Source organism: Arvicanthis niloticus, chromosome 5, assembly GCF_011762505.2.
Source record: "Arvicanthis niloticus isolate mArvNil1 chromosome 5, mArvNil1.pat.X, whole genome shotgun sequence".
Classification (NCBI taxonomy): domain Eukaryota; kingdom Metazoa; phylum Chordata; class Mammalia; order Rodentia; family Muridae; genus Arvicanthis; species Arvicanthis niloticus.
In genome coordinates this window covers 599715-615090 of record NC_047662.1, presented here as the reverse complement: position 1 = coordinate 615090, position 15376 = coordinate 599715, and the positions used below count along the sequence as shown (strand labels likewise).

The 15376-nt window shown below is 52.5% G+C and overlaps 1 protein-coding gene across 8 annotated transcripts; it reads right to left on the bottom strand.

Moving 5' to 3' along the window:
• Nucleotides 1-929: 929 nt before the first annotated feature.
• Mib2 (MIB E3 ubiquitin protein ligase 2) lies at nt 930-15223 on the bottom strand. Of its 8 annotated transcripts, none has more exons than XM_076933571.1 (21): nt 15068-15223; nt 14325-14463; nt 13005-13129; nt 7148-7418; nt 6892-7063; nt 5845-5951; nt 5555-5749; nt 5286-5428; nt 5057-5164; nt 4036-4140; nt 3778-3940; nt 3569-3702; nt 3346-3494; nt 3093-3249; nt 2845-3005; nt 2594-2720; nt 2271-2504; nt 1741-1919; nt 1467-1654; nt 1324-1389; nt 930-1241 (listed from the first exon to the last, which is right to left on the bottom strand). In XM_076933571.1, the coding sequence occupies exons 4-21, from the start codon at nt 7392-7394 to the stop codon at nt 1003-1005; spliced, it is 2874 nt and encodes a 957-aa protein (XP_076789686.1). In that variant the 5' UTR covers nt 7395-7418; nt 13005-13129; nt 14325-14463; nt 15068-15223; the 3' UTR covers nt 930-1002. The 8 variants fall into 8 exon arrangements, with proteins under 8 accessions (XP_076789686.1, XP_034357697.1, XP_076789685.1 ...); XM_034501806.2 differs by lacking the exon at nt 15068-15223 and adding an exon at nt 11296-11496 and having other exon boundaries at nt 14325-14951; XM_076933570.1 differs by lacking the exon at nt 15068-15223 and adding an exon at nt 14548-14951.
• Between the last annotated feature and the right edge of the window lie 153 nt (nt 15224-15376).

Sequence of the window (15376 nt, the reverse complement as noted above, 5' to 3'; positions counted from 1 at the left end):
TTTGACCAGAGGGTGCTCTCGTTGGACCAGTGCAGGAAGTTTGGGGAGGGTACTCGGACCTGGAATTCCTGCCCAGCCTCGGAGGAGAGGGGGTTAAGGGAACTGAATCAGGAGCTGAGTATGGTGGTCTGGTGCGGTAGGGCTAGGGGGCAGGAGCTATGGTCCGAGGTCTGAAAACCAGACTCGGTGGCCGATAGCTGTACTAAGTGGGTACTGAATGAACGCAGCATGGCAACCGAAATAATGCCTGGCACAGCTGCGATACCGGGACGGAGCGGATTGTGGGTGGGTGAGGCAGTGAGAGCAGGCGTAGGAGCCGGGGTTGAGAGAGGAAGGGCTCCTAGCCAGACATCTTCTCCCTTCCAGTCTTTGGTGCGGGCTTTGGACCCTAGGTGACTGCAACAATATACCGGCCAGCAGAGTCAGAGCCAAGCAGCTGGAGCGCCCTGCGGCCCAGAATGGCTGCGCTGGAAGTTCTTGAAAGGGGTCAGCCATCTGCCCACTCCCTTCTTTACTAAGTATTTGTTCCAACAAGTGGATCCTCACTTGCTTCCTCCCTCTGGCCCAGCAACTGTAAAGAGCTTGGCTGCTCCCAACCCACTCCCTCCAACCCAGGACCCTCTCTAGTCGTCTTGCTTTGGCCAAAACCTTCACAGTTCAAGTCCTGCCCTAGAGAGGCGGAGGGAGTGTCAGGGAAGGGGGAAGCGCTAAGTGGGGTGGGCCCCCTAAGCCTTTTGGAGTTCCGGGCCCTCTTGTGTCAAATCACAGCCAGAGCACTTATGGAGGGCTGTATCTCAACCAGAGTAGGTTCCTGACCTACAGGCAGTCTGGAGCCGGATGCGGATGCCATGCCGGGCGGGAGGGGGCGGGAGGCGGTGAGGATCTCTGGGGCCTGCCCAACACCCTTAGACAAGGAACAGGAAGCAAAGTTCGATAATCTTTTTATAAAATACAGGGGTTTTGAAGGAGGGTCTGGGATCAGCCACGGCGTGTGGAGTGCGCTCACACGAAGATCTGAATGCGGTCACGGATGGGCTGGCGGCAGATGGGGCAGGCGTTAAGCGCAGCGCCACAGGGTGCGCACGCTCCATGGCCGCACTGGAACACTAGGCGGATGTGGTTGTCGATGCAGATGGGGCAGGTGATGCGCTCCTCCATCTGCCTGTAGCGGCTCTGTAGCTCCTCTACCAGTTGCCGAGGTGGGCCGGGGACCTGGATGGCATTTACCACCTCTGAACCATCTGTGGGATGAGGTGAGTGGGAATCAGCAACAGTAGGTGTGAAGATTAGGTGCAGGCTGGTGAGCATGCCAATCCTACCCACCTGGGCGTAGCTTCTTGCTGATGACCACCTGGCACCTGATACACTTCTTCATCCTTCGAGCGCACTCTGCCAGGGGCAGTGCACTGTTAGTAGGGCTGGATTAGGCAGCTGGGCCACCCTGGTCCTCCACACCCCGAACTCACCCTCACACACTGTGCGGTGCTGACACGGTGAAAACAGAACTAGCAATGCCAGCTCCGAGCACACCAGGCACTCGGCAGCCTCTGGCCCTGCTGTGCCAGACACATGCAGGTTCGTCACGGTGTTAGGAGTAGTCAGCACATGCCGGGGGCCCGGGGGCACACCCCCACCGCCACCTGCCTGTCGCTCCCTGCAGTTGGAGGAGGGGGCTTGAAAGGTGGCCAGATCGATGGCCTTAATGGTTGCCCCCCTACACAGCCCCCATCATGGGCTCACCTGAAGCGCTGGGCACAGCCCTGCAAGGCCTTGAGCACACGGCCTTCTGTAGCCAGGTCCAGTGGGCTCCGGCCTCGGTGGTTTGCGTAGCTCACGTCAGCACCCTCCAATGCCAGGAAGCAGGCCACTGCAGCGCCTACAGTCAACTCTGTGCTGCCTGGGAGGCCTGAGGCCTGTAGCTGAGTGGCAGGACATACAGATAAGGGTAGAAACCCAGAAAGACTTGAAAAAGCCTTTGCTGGCATTGGGCTACTCCAGAAATTGGAACATGGTACTGTTGTCTGGGCTAAGAAAGAGTGGGAAAAGCAGGCCCCAAAGGTGCCCTTTGCTGGGCAGGTGCAGAAACTCTGAGACCCTTCATCCCAAATGGGCCCAGCCTTTTTCCAGGTTGGTCTGGATTAGAGGATGACTCCTGAAACTCAGGGTTCCAAACTGCCCTACTCTCCAGAAACCCTGGTCCCCTGGAGTACAATGGGAAATAAAAAAATCACCCAGACCCTCCACTCCAGTACCACACCATACTTCCTCACCCTTGACAGCAGCTGCAAGGGCCCAGGGTCTCCCCCAGCCCTGTCAACCACCAGGGGCAACAGCTGATGGCGCTGTAGTGCTACATGTAGGGCTGTATCGCCCTCCTCATCCTCAGTGTTGACACTGCAGCCTGCGTCCACCAGCAGCGGTACCAGCCCCAGGTGGGCCTGCTGCACAGCCAGATGGAGTGGGGATTGAAGCTTCCTGTTTCGCACATTCACATCACAGCGACCCTAGGGGAAAGGGTGAGCACAGGCTCAGCTTTGACATCCTACTTGGTCTGGTTCCTGGACTTGGGTGGCCCTGGGACCCCTGTACCTACCTCTCGGATTAGGACCTGGGCCACTTCACGGTGGTTGTTGAGAGCTGCCAGATGGAGTGCAGTGAAGCCATCCTCCTTCTTGGCATCCACCAGCTGCCGTGCCCTTGCCAGAATCTTTCTAACTGCTCTATAAGAACAAGAAGGTATGTCCATAGGCTTCCCTAAGCACTTCCCCAAGTTCTCTGGATCAGGAGAGCCTGGTAGAGGTCAAAAGGCTGGATGACAGCAGTATGCCCAACCCCCACACTCACAGCACATGGCCCTTGAGGGATGCGTGGTGCAGCAGTGTGAAGCCCTGGCTATTGGTAGCAGTGACATCGATGCCAGGCACCTCGGTAAGGACTTCAACAATGCTGCTGGCACCGGCACCCGCAGAAATGGCAGAATGTAGGGGTGTGTCTGCATGGGCATCCTGCAACAGAGGGGGGTGGTCACACAGCAGTGCCTTTCTCCATGGTCAAGTTGGTTCCTTGACCTAGGGCTGGTTAGTGGCACTTACCGGCAAGTTGACATCACAACCACGTTCACACAGGATCTTTACCACCTCTAGGAAGCCCCTCTGTACAGCCACATGGAGGGCTGTGCTGCGTGTGCCATTCCGAGCATCTACCCCACATCCTGCACTCAGGAGCACCCTTGTGGCCTCAGGCTGGTTCCTAATGGAAGAAGTGGGAGGGTTTGGGTACAGTCCATTTGCACACTGGCTCTAAAGTTCATTCCCAACAGGACCCACTAGCCTGCCCAGGCCTCACCCCATGGCTGTGTAGTGCAGTGCAGTGTTGCCCTCCTCATCTGGCAGGTCCACACTTGCTCTTGCCTGCAGCAGCAGCCGTACCAGCTCTACCTGGCCCAGGTAAGCAGCCACCTGCAGGGCAGTTCTGCCCTGGTTCTTTGTGTCCACCTGTGAAGAAAGCCAACACATGAACTTTGAGTACTCCCCCCGACGGTTATAGGAAGGGCAGGGTGGTAACTTGCCTGCTCTGGATGCCTTCGCAGTAGATCCAGAGCCCGGGCTACATTTCCCAGTGCAGCCTCTACTACCAGCCTCCCTGGGTGCTCTGGGTCACTCTTCTGGGTCCGAAGCTTGTCCAGGGCCACACTCAGTGAGCCTGGGGGCAGGGTTGAGGTAAGTGTTGGCCAGGGGCTGCCCTGCCTCCCACCAGCCACTGAGACTGATGCCGCACTTTTGTTCTCTCTGGCACGCTCAGCTACATCCAGGTTGGCATCTTCCTCGGGCCGGTAGGCCACCAGGCAGGAGGGGCTGAAGGTCCATCGCTGACCGCCAACTGCCACACGCAAGTTTCCATCTCCAAACACCTTCACCACTTTCCCCACGCGGCCCAGGGCCTGAGAAGAAGAGGTGGGGTCACAACAGGTCAGAGGTGGCATAGACAGCAGTGGGGGGTGGGGTCAATGTGTTGACAACAGACATTAAGACTCACAGGGGCCATGTCGTCAGTCCATTCACCATGTCCAGCCTGCAGTCGCTTCACAGTGTCAAGGTCATCGATGACCCGGACCACATCACCCACCCAGAAGCTGTTGTGCTGGACGACAGAGAAGCCAATAAGGGGAGTTCCTCCAGCTACTTGTGTCTACTCGGGGTCATGTAGGAGGGCACACCCTGCTCCACAGGGCAAGAAGACTTAACCTTGGCCCCAATTCCTGCCTCAAATACAACCAAATGGTCTGGCTGCTCAAGGGCCTCAGGTGACCAAAACAGGTCTGGATGGCCAGCCTGAGCCATAGGGGATAACAGTCTGAGAAGCAGAGACCAAAGTCCAGCTCTGGAGATGTGTGAAGGTCAAGAAGACCTGTTGTAAGGATCCCTATCCACTGACCAGACACAAGGCAGCATGGAAAATGCAGTACAGATCCAGGAAAGAAGACGAGGGTGGAGTTGGGTGAGAGGCTGGGAAGGAGGGTAGGGCCAGTTGGGGTGTGGGGTTCCTGTAGGGATTTATGCACACACTCGTGTGCAGAATGAGCCTGCTCTAAAGTATCTTCCTCTAGGTTCACACTGGATGTTCCCACCCATCTGGCACATGTCCCATCTCCACAGAGCTTTCACAGAATCTACTCAACCTGGTCTCCAATGCCTTTGGCAAGCCTCTACTTCAGTCTCCTTACAGACTACTCCATCTGTCTCTGTGGTGCAAGCAGCAGCATCTCAAGACAGTATGGCAAGCAACCCCATGTCTAGTCTACCATATTTTGTTCTCAGGACAGAGCCCCTGGCCCGCAGGTTCTAGTCTCAGACATCTGTACTTTATTCTCCTGTGTCCCTCACACCTGTGTTCCCTTCTGGTCTTACTTCCACCCACCAGGTTCTCCCCTTCCTTCAGGTCTGCACACTCATGGGAGACTGGTACCTAGTCCTGCCTAACCACTCCCAAGACTGAACAGGTACATGGAGGAAATTAGAGAAGCAATAAGTGGGGCTCAGTCCAGCCCCCTAGGCACCTTGGTGAGAGCCCCAGGGTGGAAGGTCCAGCGGGTCTCATGGTTGAACTGCACACGCACGTCCCCACGGTCTGTGATGCGGTGCACGGTGCCCATCTGTCCGATAAACTGTGGCGGGTCACGGAGGCTATGGCTGGGTCAGGCTGGACGCTTGGGGCAGGAAGAGGGATAGGGGTCCAAAGGACTTGGGAAGGGGAACCCTAGGGAGTCAGCAGAAGAGGTGGCTCACCTCTGCCATCCTAGGGTTCCAGCCACCATGGCCTTCCTGCATGTCCCTCAGGACATCTGTGTCCAGCAGACACTTGACCTTGTCCCCACGCTGGAAGGGCTGGCCATCAGCACTCACCCTGCGTTGCAGCTCTGCTGGCTTGCCTGGGGGGGGGGGGGGTAGCAGTCTAGGCCTCAGGAAGCAACCTGCCCACCCCAAACAGGACATGCCAGGGTGACACAGGTACAGTCAGGGCAGGAGGGCAGCTGGTGTCAGAGGCAGCCCCATACCAAGCTTCGGGAGGTGCTCCTTGTAGTAAAAGCCGCCAGCTGCCTCACCAACACATCTGAGATCCACCTTGCCTTTGTGGCCCACTCGGTACACATTGGTGGTTCCATCTGCCCATGTGACACTGGCCACACTTCGGCCTGTCTCCACATCCCAGCCACGGATATCCACCACACGGCCTGTCTTCCCTTCGCCTCCTGGTAAGACAGTATGCACACCGACAAGCTTAGTGTGTCTTAAGGCTGAGCTGTAGCTAGCTTCGCCTCCCTGTCTCTCTCCAGCCACCACTCACCATCTTGTGAGCCCCATTCCCAGTCAGGGCCTCGTACCACTTTTGCTCCTTGAAAGATGCCCCTCAGTGGGATTCGAGGGAGGCCCTGTCGGGGACTCAACGTAACCCTGTAAGAGAATAAGTCTGAGCCACACAGCTGTAATGGCCAGATTCTGCACCACCCACCTTATCCGTCTATCATAATGGCATCAGGGTCTATAGCATAGGTATTCTGGATCTCAGGCCAAAGTACTGCCCTTGAATGGTTTCCCAGCAGACCTCCACTTTGGGAGAGGGAACAAACTATCCAGTGTCTCTGGGCTCAGAGACTTTCACCAAAACCAGGCTGGAAAGAGACCTGAGTTGACTATTGGAGCATAGTCCATGTGTCCAGTCATGTCTGCTGCCTATGGGGCAGCAGTGGCAGAGCCTGGTGCAGAGAAATGAAACATTATCTAGCCACCAGAACTGACACCTACCCTGACCCCAGGCTCACCAGAAGAGGAGACCTATACTACACTTCTCTCCACATATAGGAAAGATTAAGGCGGTGCAGAAAATGAAAGATGGTATCGGACTGCCTGCCCAAGTCAATCCAACAAAGACCTGTCTCCTGTCCTCATCTCTCTGCATCAGGTCAGGGCCATTCACAGCTGTATCTACGGGCTTGAGCTACTTGGTGACAAGCCTCTCCGCCAAGCCTGGTGACACCAGGGGATGATGTATGTTTCAACTGCTCCTGCTATCCATGTGGCTTCATTCAGACCACATTCAGTGCTCCAGTATGCCACTATACTAACGAGTTATGCTTGCCTGTCTCTAAGGGTGAAGTGACAGAGGAAACCCCATCCATGGAATCCACCTCACAGTATGCCTAGAAAAAGCCTTCAGTGAGAAATGGGGGAGTAACATTCTCAGGGCTCTACAATAACCTGACCCTGGCTATTCTTCAAGGAAATCATGCAGGGAGGGCTTGCTAGGTACTTTTGGAAGTGACTCAGCCAGAGGTCAAAGCCTGGCTGGATGTCAGAAGGCCAGGGGAGGCAGGCTATTGCTTAGGGAACTCACGGGCGTGAGTGCGATGTCTCATAGCGCTCGAAGGCATGGGTAAGGTCATGCTTGTTGTGCATGTAGCACTGCGTGCAGAGGTCATAGTCAAAGCAGACACGGCACTTCCAACGCATGCCACGAAGCCCATGTTTCTTGCAGCAGTCACAGATGATGTTGGGGTGGCGGATACCTAGGTGTAGGATGGGGTAAGTGAGGACATGTTGGTCTCCTGTCACCTGGCCAGCCCCACCCACAGCTGGGAATCAACACACACCGATTTGGGCGTTGTCATAGAGCAACAGGTCATGGGCACCTTGGTAGCCAGCTCGATAGTTGGTACGTGTGCCCTGGTCCCACTGAACGACAACTGTACGGTCGGGGGTCGAGGGGCTGCCATGGCGGCCAAGCTCCACCACGGTGCCCACACCGCCCTCACCTCCATCCTGCTGGCCCCATTTCCAGTCCATTCCGCGTACCACACGCATGCCCACCTGCACACCTGCATGGGGGTCCAGGTCCATGGTTGGGTGGGGGTGTTCAAAGACCTGCAACAGAGAGCACCTTTAGTCTAAGCCAGAACACCATGAGGCCAGGTTAATCACAGGACACGTTGAGGTGACCACCTGGGAGAAAAGTGGGGGTCAGGAACAGAGAAAACTGGGCCAAAGGAAGAAAGGACAGCAGGGGCTTGGAAAAGGCAGGAGCATGGGCTACAGACCAGGACCAGAGAGGGCCAGGAGAGAGAATGGTGGGGAAGCAGAACAAATCTGTTGGACACAAAAGGGCAGTAGCCAAATGCAAGAGTGCCCTCCACACTTAGAAGTCACTACAATGACCTGAAAGGAAAAGACTGAGGGTAAAAAGAGTGTAAGTGGGCAGGCCCAAGGAACCAGGAACTGAACCTGGTACGGTGGCCACATGCTAGTGTCTGCTTTCAAAGGTCTGCCTGTGATGCTCAGTCAGCACAGGTACCTTTAAAACTAGAGCTGGCCATGAAGGTGCGTACTTTAAACCAGCACCCAGAAGGCAGAGGCACCGGACAGTGGTGGCGCATGCCTTTAATCCCAGCACTTGGGAGGCAGAGGCAGGTGGATTTCTGAGTTTGAGGCCAGCCTGGTCTACAGAGTGAGTCCAGAACAGCCAGGATTACACAGAGAAACCCTGTCTTGAAAAACAAAAACAAAACAAAACAAAACAAAACAAACAAAAAAAAACAGAAGGCAGAGGCAAGAGGTTCTCTGTGAGTTCAAGACCAGCCTGGTCTATACAGTGAGTTTAGATTAGCTAAGGCTATATACTGAGAACCTGTCTCCAAAAATTAAATAAATAAAAAATAAACCTAATAGATGTACATTGTAGACACCCATGTGAAAGACTGTATGACCATCCATCTTTCAGAAGCAAAGACTGTTTTTCTGTGCAGCTCACTGATACATGGGTCTGAATTAAAGGGCTGTTTTCCCATAGGTTATTAAAAAGCAGCTGAAGAGGCAACAACGTGATCGAGGAGGCTGAGGAGGCTCGCAGTATAAATCCACAGAGAGCTCCACAGTCTGTAAGAAAAAGGCTGAAAGGCTGAAAGTGGGCAAGACACAGAAACACGCACTCCAGGACACACACTACACATGCAACGTTTTGTTACCAGGACACTGCTCATAGGCAGAACAAGGTCCTCTGCTCCACATTTCAAAGACAGTGCAGGAAAGTCATACAACACTTTAGGGACAGTCTTTAGAGAAGCATGGTCTAGCTGCAGAAGTGGTACACTTACAGAAGTACCTGCCCCATGTCCTTATGGTGAACTGGGCCCTGAGTATTCAGTGCCCAAGAGAATATAAACCTACCTTGCTAAGTGGGGCAGCAGAACAAAGATGAGAGATGTGGAAGGGGAGGAGCTAGAGGTAGGAGTGTCAACTATAGTGACTCTACACACAGAAGTTTAAAAAGCGGGCAGGCACGTGCAGGGCACCATGGCCAGCCATGCCCAAGCTTTAGGTTATTTATGTGGCCTTAATTGTACTAACTTTAAATATGTCTCTGTACTAGTCTTAAATAAAGTCTTAACATGTACAAGGTTTTTCCTAGACTGAACTCAAACTCACTATCCTGTCTCAGCCTTCAAAGTGCCAACATCAAGGCACACAAAAGAATTTGAAAGATTCTGACAGGGGAGGCTCAGGATCATTATCTGTCACAGAACTCTTGACATAGGTGTGGCCAGAGCAGTTCCTTGCTGCACTTAGGGGATCCAGGGTCCCATTCACCTATACACCCAAACACTGCTTGCTCACTGCAAGTCAGACACTAGTGCCTCACCTTGAGTGGCACAGACACAACAGACATCAAGGAGCACAGTTCAGTTGGTCGGCTCAACTCCATTGCTTCTCCCTGGTAATGGCCATGGCTGTACTACTGAGAAATATCCTGGAGGGAAATTAACTAAAACAGGCATGTTGGAGTGGGGATGAGGTCTACTCAATATACCTTCCCAGCCTTTAAAGCTCCCAGCCTTGCCGTTTCCTAGGCCTTTGCTGTGAGTTCATATTCTCTCCATAGAGATCGCCAAAGAGCAGGCACTCTTAAGCGAGGGATCTCCATCCACTCCCAGCATCCTCTACACAGAAACATTCCTTGTACATACAATTGAGGTGAAGGAGACAGTGGCCTGTGGGCACAGCGGTGGCACCGCTCTTCAGAGACAGCCTTACCTGCCAGGCTACCAATTTCCACTGGACCCACATTAACCTTCCCTTCTGCCACCAGAGTTCAGTATAGTTGGGAAGACATATTGAGAAAACCTCGTTCCCACTCCAACATACCTGTTTCGCCAGAGCAAGGCTTGTTATAAGAGAACCTCAGACTTCAATAAAGGTGGGCAGACACATTCAACTACTAGTAGCTCTGACAGAAGAGGACACCCTGACAGCCAACCCCCTGACCCAGCCCAGCACTGGAATATGATAAAAGGCAGTAAAGGTTAAAGCTATGCATTGTGGTTTGCACTTGTAATTCTTGCACTTGAAAGGCTGGGGCAATAGTCTCTCGAGTTCAAATGTGGTCAGGGCAATATAGTGAGGGAAAAGGAAGGGGTAGGGGAAATGGAAGAGGAAGAATAGGAGGAGCAGGAGGAAGAGGAAGAAGGGAGGAAGAAGAGGGGAAGGAACAGGAGGAGGAGGAAGAGGCACGGCAGTGGGAACAACAGACCCTGTGGTCACTCTAGAGCTGTGAGGCATGCCTCTCCTTCTGAGACCAGCTTCTCAGTTACAGCTTATCCACAGGCTCATGGCCTCACTAACCACTCGATGCTGAGACTTTTATAAGACATGGAGTAGGGTGGACTTCAAACATGATAACAAGCATAGCTCATGTGTGAACCTGCCTTCAGGAGAATGGGCAGAGGGCACAGAGCTCAGGTGAAGGGTATCCAGCAAGGTCTAAGAGGAACAGGACCAGGGCCAAGCCTCAAACAATGACTCCACAGGGGGGTAGCAGGAAGGCCACCAGACACTCCAGCCTGTTGCACTGACTAGCACCTGCATGACCACCATGTCTGGTTAAACAAAGCTCTCCTCAGCCTTGGCCAGTGAACTGCCAGTCTCAAGGGCTGTTCCTAGGCAGCAGCCCAGCAAAGCCAGACACAACCATAAGGAACACCACACGAGGGCTTTCTGATCACAGCCAGCATCTCTGTGTCTAAGGTTGCCCTACCAAAACTGTAGGGGAGCAGGCAAGAGATTCAGCATACACCTTCTCTCACAAACAGTCTTCCCTAGAGTACTGGGATGGGTAAACACCAAGAAGCACCCAACATTGGTGGCACTAAACTTGAGAGCCTGGGTCCCCTCCCCACTACCTGTATCCTAGAGGTTTTGGGATCTCTCCTCTGCTTCCGATGGAGGTAGACCCTCTACATCCTACCTGAGCTGTGCCTCTGGCAATGCCTCCCTGCTGCCTCCGGGAACATAGTTACTGCACGACCAGATGGGAGACAGGCTCCTGGGACTCCAAGGCAGCTGGATATGGCATTCATTATGGATATGACACTATTAGAAGACCAGTGGCTTTTCCTCTCCTCTCCCTCCAGGCCCCCATGCCTGGTCTCTGCAGTGTTATCAACTGGCCATTAGCATCTCATTCCTTGGCCTGTGATGCTGCTATCTGAGAGAAGTTCACCAGGAGTATGTGGAATGGTGGATAGAGCAGAAGGAAAAGTAAGAAGGCAGAGAGGAGATTTAGGCAGACTGGGGGAAGGTCTCCATTTTGGACTCAGTTCTTGTTTTCATTCACCTGGAGGGTCTTGCTCTTTGGATGGCATGAGGACCTTGACCACAGTGAAGGAACCTGTCAACTTCATCATCAACAGAGATGGGGGGGGGGGGCATGAGGCCACTTCAGAATAGAGGTCTCATCTCTTAAGCTTACCTGGCAACTGACGACCAAGCACTACAAGGCCAAGAGGGAAGATGGTCCCTTGCATACTGGACACAGCACCAACCAGAGAATCATGACACTTCTATGCCAAGCCTCTAGGCACGTCCAAGAAGTAGCTTGCATGTCTGAACAGTACATTGTGCCCAGGCTAGCCAATCTCCAAACCCTGGTGAGCATATATGCTCAGGGTACCTAGGGGGAGAAGTTCCTGATAAAATGCAGGACTAGAGGCCTGTCTTGAAGAAGGACAGCCCAATTCCTCTGGGATACACACATCTTCAAAGGATCTTAGTTCTACTGCCCCTTTCTGACCATCTCTGCTGGAATAGCTATTCTTGGTCAACATCTTGACTGCATTGGAACTTATTAAAACCCAAGCAGCTGGATACGCCTGTGAGGCATTATTCTTAATCAAATCATTTGAAGTGGGAAGACCCACCTTTAATTTGGATCATTGAGATGGGAAGATCCACCTTTGATATGGCCCTCACCTTCTGGTGGTAGCCTATATAAAGAACAGGGAAAGAAAATTTTGCTCTTGCCTGCATGCCTTCACTAACAACTCACTGGTGTTAGGGACTACTTCTTTGTAACATACACTGAATGCCAGCTGAGACATCCATCCTTTTAGATAGAACAACTACTGGATTCTGGGACTAGCTAGATCACAGTTTGTAAGCTACTCTAGTATTTCCTTTCATGGTGGCTGCGGTGACACACACCTTTAATCCCAGCACTCAAGGGGCAGAGGCAGGTGCTTCTCTGTGAGTTTGATGAGTTTGAGAACAGCTTGCTCTACAAAGTCAGTTCCAGGACAGCCTGGGCTGTTATAGAGAAACTCTGTCTCAAGAAAACACACACACACACACACACACACACACATATTCAGTTGTGTTCCTTGTGTTCCTCTAGAGGACCTGGACTAATATATGGGCCACAATCTCCTAACAACTACAAAAGCTAGCCCTTCCCACTGAGTCAGAAGCCTCTGCCTCTTCCCTTCCATCTTCATGCCCTAATTGACAAGGCTCTTGACAGAGGATGGTACTGTGTGCTCCATGTGTGCTGAAACCTGACAAAGCTCCCAAAGACAGCAGCAGCTTTACAGAAACCTTGGTCCTGAGTGTGTAAAGAGAACCTGGGGTCTGAATGCATTGTCCTGGAGCTCTGCCCAGTATAGCTCCAGAACAATCTAAGAGCTACAACTAGGTGTACAAACAATGTTACTTTCAAATCCACATTAAATGTCACTAAACCTTGATATACATTATACTTCAGGAGGCTGAAAAACACAAAGTGTTATGTGTACCACCATCTCTGTAGGAAATTCACCTACAGAGTTAACTGACTTTTCCCTTTGCCAGAAATACTGGGCTCTGTCATCAGACAGGGCCATGTCCCTGGGCAGTATCCAAACACTCCTGGAGCTGTTGCTATAGATATTTACAATTATGGTGGGATATGTTAAAGAATGAGGATTTGCTTGACAAATGTGCTTCAGCAGAAGTAGAACTTTCCTTAGGCCATTATGCCTTTAATCCCAGCACTCAGAAGGCAGCAGTAGGCAGTGAATTCAAGGCCAGCCGAGTCTACAGAGTTACTTCAGAGTTCCAGGACAGCCAAGACTGTACAAAGAAATCATGTATTGAAAAGCTAGGAAAAACAAAAAACAGACAAGCAAACAAACAACAAAAACTCACCTTAGGACACAAAGAAGCCTCTAGTCAGCATCCCAGGCATTTAGTTGCTAGTTCCTGGGCCACAGATTTGCTCAGCCACCAAAACTTCCTGTGAGAAACTAGCAGCCATTGCCAACAGAGCCAGGCTGGGGAAAGATCATTTTAGAGGCAGGTTTACACAAAGTATTTACTACCATAACCAGACAGTGACCAATCTGACTGCTATTGCTACCAGGGTTCCTTCCTTTAAGAAACAAACTTTCTTCTTCTTCTTCTTCTTCTTTTTTTTTTAATGTGGCCCTCATTAGCCTGGATCTTACTATATAGACTAAAAACCTTTCAAGTGTTGGGATTAAAAGTATTTGTGGGGGTCTGGAGAGATGGCTCAGCAGTTAAAATTACTGACTGCTCTTCACAGACAGTGGCTCACAGTCATTTGTAATGGGATCTGATGCCCTCTTCTGGTGTGTCTGAAGAGAGCAATATAGTGAAATCACACATAAAATAAATAAATACATCTTAAAAAAAAAAAAAAAAAGCATTTGTGGGACACCATGCCAGGACATTTAATAGGTCAGAATTATCAGGACAGTGTAGGGGGATGCTGCCCCTTATTATATGAATATTTTATTGGGAATCCCCAAACAGCCACAATAATTAAGTCATGTTATAGTATAAAAGTTATCAGATTGCCTTTATTCAGATGAATAAAACTATATGACACAGAGAGGATTCAGGACTCAGGTTTATCTCCCTATACCTCTGGTGGTGTCTGAGACAATAATTGAAAAATGTGTAACAAAATGGTTCATCAGAGGTCCCTACTAGGCAGGTGGATGTCCTAGATGCCAGTAGAATCAAACAAGAATGTCAACCTAAGACAGAGGCCAGGAAACCAGATAGATCTTCTCTGCATCAAGACATCTGCTGGGGGCCATCATTAAGGTTTAGGGGTATCATGGCTGCTAATCTTGGTCTTCTAGCTGGGAACTCTAGGTACACTGTAGCTTGGGGTTCACCACCCTGCCTAGCGCTGACCTTGGGTGGGATAATGACATTCAGATACTTGTTGCATCAGAAGCAACAGGCCAGAGTGGAATGTGTAGCCAGGAGACCTTCTGTAAGTGGCCAACCTTGCTCTATCCCCAAGCCCACTAGCTCATTAGGAGCCTTCCTGGCATCTCTGCTTTTCTCATTGGTTCTGAAGCCAGAGGAGGCAGAATGGAAGATTTCTCACTGCCCGGTCCACTCAAGCACTTTAGACAGAAACATAAACCCTGACATAACATCAGACGGCATCCTCAACGGAAACAAACCAAACCCAAACTGTCAAGTGCTCACCTGTCTTGAGGTCCAGTGTCCCCCACCCGCCTTGAGAATCGGGCAGGATCCCTGATGCTTGGAGACTTGGGACTGGCCTCCGCCGTGCAGACCTTCCTCTCTGAAATCCCCAGGAGATCCAACCCTATGGCCAGGGGTGCTGAGAAGGGACAGAGGCCGCTGGTCGCCTTAAAAAGCTCCCATGGGTCTGGTGGCTGGGACACGCTGCATCACCCCCACGCACCGAGAACGCGCAACGGGCACGAGCTGGGTCCAGAAGGGAAGGACCAAACCCCGTCGCTCTGAAGGGCCGAGGTCGGCCGACAAAACCGCAGCCCAGTCAGGATGATCAGGCCCCCTAGGCCCTGTGCCACCGCCCCCGGCGCTTGGAGGACGCCCGGCCCGGCCCCCCACTTGCCAGGAGTTTCTGCGTTCGTTCGGCCCAAGAAAACCTGGCCCTGAGCAGCGCAGAGGCTGACAGTGGATCCTCGGCTCGCCACCGAGGCGCCAGCTGAAGCCCGCCGTCCTCCGCCCCCCAACAGTGCTTAGCAAGGCCGCCACTCCTGCGCTAGCCCACCAGGGAGCCCCACCACGGCCCCCCGATTACAGTCGCGGGCCGCCGCACAGACTGCCGGGAGCTGTAGTTTGCAGAGCCAGCCCGGAGGCGGGGCAGACAACTCCCAGGAGGCCCTGCGCGTGACGCAATATGCTTAGGGTCAGGGGGCGGGGCATATAGCTACCAAGGGACCCTGAGCATGACGTACTTGTCTGGTCTGGTAGCAAAAGGCCGCGATATGTCTAGCCAGCGGAAACTGTTTCTCTAAAGAAGAAACTGGGAATGCCTGCGACCCGGTATCCTCGGAACGGAGAGTGAAGGTTGAGAGGTGATGGGTGCAAAGTCGCTCCCGGAAGTGCGTCTGGGCGGAGCCAGCGCGGCACGTGTCTCCTGCGCAGTACAAGTTCCCAGGACGCGCTCTATTGCCATGGAGACAGAAGTTTCGGGTGACGTCTTGCCTGAAATGGGTGGGGTTTCCAGAGATGAAGCGAAAATGCATTCAAAGTAATTCTTTTGG